This window comes from Rosa rugosa, chromosome 6, assembly GCF_958449725.1.
Source record: "Rosa rugosa chromosome 6, drRosRugo1.1, whole genome shotgun sequence".
Taxonomy (NCBI): Eukaryota; Viridiplantae; Streptophyta; class Magnoliopsida; order Rosales; family Rosaceae; genus Rosa; species Rosa rugosa.
In genome coordinates this window covers 33032699-33035469 of record NC_084825.1, presented here as the reverse complement: position 1 = coordinate 33035469, position 2771 = coordinate 33032699, and the positions used below count along the sequence as shown (strand labels likewise).

The window sequence follows — 2771 nt, the reverse complement described above, 5'->3', positions numbered from 1 at the left end:
CTCCATAATATTATAAACCCTAATGATATCCAGTCACAGAGAAAAAGAGGGAGAAAGCCCTAGCTAGGTAGCTAATTAAGCCCCCATAATTAAGGCATCTCTCTTCTCTTGAAGAAAAAGACGTTTCCGTTTCCAACCAGACCTTGAAACAGTCACTAAAACTTAAATGTAAGCAACAAAACAGCTTCTGTATTTTAACTTCAGCGCAGCAACAAAGATAACTGCAAACAATGTTGACAATGAAGATGATTGATGATTTGAAAAAAAAAAAAAAGCCAAGGCAGTTGAAGAAGAAGAAGAAGATGATGGTAAAATAGACTAATTAAAGCTACAAAATTTAAATTAAGAACTATTTATTAATCAATACTGTAATTAAAGGGTCTTGTAACATAGACTAAAGCCGTATGATTTCCTGTTAATTAACTGCAGAAGTACAATGAAAGAAATGAACAGAAAGAAAGACGGAAAATTAGTACTGAAATCCAATGCCAACCTTTGAAACTTGTTGATAGCTGCTGCTTCTTCTCTAAGCTACAATATCACTTTGCGGTGAATTCAAAGTAAACTATTCATGATCCATCCAGTAAAACCAACCCACCAAAACTCATGATCTCTTTTGTACATCCAGCTAGCTAGCTTCTTCAAATATCAAACCCCCATCAACGAACAATTAACACCTTTCAACTAATCAATGAAACATAAAACTAATTTTTATAGAAGAAAAAAAGAGAAGGCTGTTTAATTTGAAAGAAAAGAAGGACAAGGAGTGAGTTCGAATTGAAATCAAAACACAGTGAGTGATGATAGTGATCTTCAATAAGGAGGGCGAGCTGTGCCCCAATATGCCTCAGCGGGCAATTGAACCGAATTTAGAAGATTTTGCTGCATCCCATGAAAGAGTGAGGAAGAAGGTGATGAGTTATTAGCATCTTGCAACATCTGCTGCTGTACTTGTTGAACTTGTGACTGTTGCTGGTGCTCTCCTCCGCCAATTCCGGGGGAGCCAAGGGGCCCGCTTCCAGGCATAGGCGTCACCGCCGTGGCCTCCTCCTCCTCCAGGGGCAGTCTCTCGTAGGCAGCATTACCGAAGCTCGCTGCCATAATGACCACAGGGCCGGACGCTAGGAGCGGGCCCACGACGCTGCCTCCGACTACCTGTCCCTGCCCGCCAGCCAGGTAAATGGTGAGTCCTGACGCCGCGGGCGGAGCAGGTGGGGGCAGGAATGATCCCGAAAGGGAAAGAATTTCGAACCTACCGTGGAGGGTGACCACGGCGCCGGGCGAAGCTGGCTGGCGGAGGGTTACATTGGTGACGGTGCCGCTGCCGCTGAGAATGCAAACGCCTCTTTGTCTCCGGCGGGCGAAGGTGGAGATGGAGTCCATGATGTCGCAGCCGTTGGCGACCTCCATGACGTGAGACCGCAACGCGTTGGCGCTGTCGCGCGTGATGATGATTGGGGGTTTGGCCTTGTTCTTGGAGCCAGCGGGTCGGCCACGAGGTCGTCTCGTGATCTCGCCGCCTTCTCCGCTAGTGGACCCACCAAGCTGGTCCTTGCCTTCCAGCGAGTTCGTGGTGGTGGCGCCGGAGATGTTCTCGTCCCGGTCGCGCTTGATTCCGCGGTGGTGGTTTAAGCCGGAGCTGTTCTGCTCGTCTTCAGAATTCTGGTGGTGGAGGAGATGAGGGTGGTGTTGGAACTGATGATGAGGGTGATTTAGATGAAGATCTCTCGTCAAAAACGGAGGCGGAAGTGGTCGGCCGTGTGCTGCAACCGGATCCATATCTAGCTTCTATTTTTTCAACAAAATAATCTCCAAGTAGTAGGTAGCTTGATTTTGCTTGTCTCTGTTGCTCTGTTTACTTCACCGAACTGACGAAATCAAAAGCACCCACCAAGTTGATAGACCATGCCTGCTCCTGTTCTTCCGATTACTTCTCTATGCATCACGAACATGATAAGTTGGGCTTTGATTAAGAGTTTGGGGGAGGAAATGATGAAGAAAAACTGGGTGAAAGAGAGGAGCTAGGAGAAGTGAGAATTAGAAAGGGTGGTGTTTAGTGAGGTTTACTGTTTGGGAGATTGATTGATTGATTGATTGAATTGGACTTTTTGGGGTTTTGGGACGGAAGACTTTGAGGGAGAGAGAGTGGGTACTATTAGTACCTTGGCTTTTGAGTACTTATGGTGTATTTGGGTGTGTTGTTATTGGGTGAAGGTGGAAGGTGTCTGGGATTAATATTTAGGGTTAGGTCTGAGGAATTAAAATCGATGGGATTGGATTGAATGATAGGTTGAGATACCATTTGAGGCTTCGAATTTTGATTTGGTTTTAAGACAGCGTGCGCATGGCGGTGTGTGGGTCCCACCTTCCTCCTCTCCCTTTCTCTCTCACTCGATTCCTCCCTCTTATCGATGGATCCCACCACCCTGCTTATCTCTCGCTAATTACTTTATTGCTTTTTTTTTTTTTTTGCTGCAAAGTATTTGTCCTCTTTATTAATTACTTTATTAGTTAACTTCATGTCTTTTCACTCTTTTGTCTAGGAGCTAAAGCAGCTCATAATTATAATTAAAAAATAATTAATTGAATAAGTAATTAGAAACCTAGCTAGCTAGCTTCACTCATGAGTATAATTTTATTGCGCTACGACATCACACTTTAAATTTACTAGTGCATCAGGGTTTTCCTGCTGCACATTTCAGTTCGATCTCTTTCTTACCGAGATTTAATTAAGTACTAGGTTAAACAATTAATTAGTCAGCAGCTTCCTT

The 2771-nt window shown here is 44.4% G+C and overlaps 1 protein-coding gene across 1 annotated transcript; it reads right to left on the bottom strand.

Annotated features, from left to right (window-relative positions):
* Nucleotides 1-390: 390 nt before the first annotated feature.
* On the bottom strand, nt 391-2278 carry LOC133715731 (AT-hook motif nuclear-localized protein 22). Its single transcript, XM_062142355.1, has one exon. It carries the CDS (start codon nt 1777-1779, stop codon nt 814-816), a length of 966 nt encoding a protein of 321 aa, XP_061998339.1. The 5' UTR covers nt 1780-2278; the 3' UTR covers nt 391-813.
* Nucleotides 2279-2771: the final 493 nt, after the last annotated feature.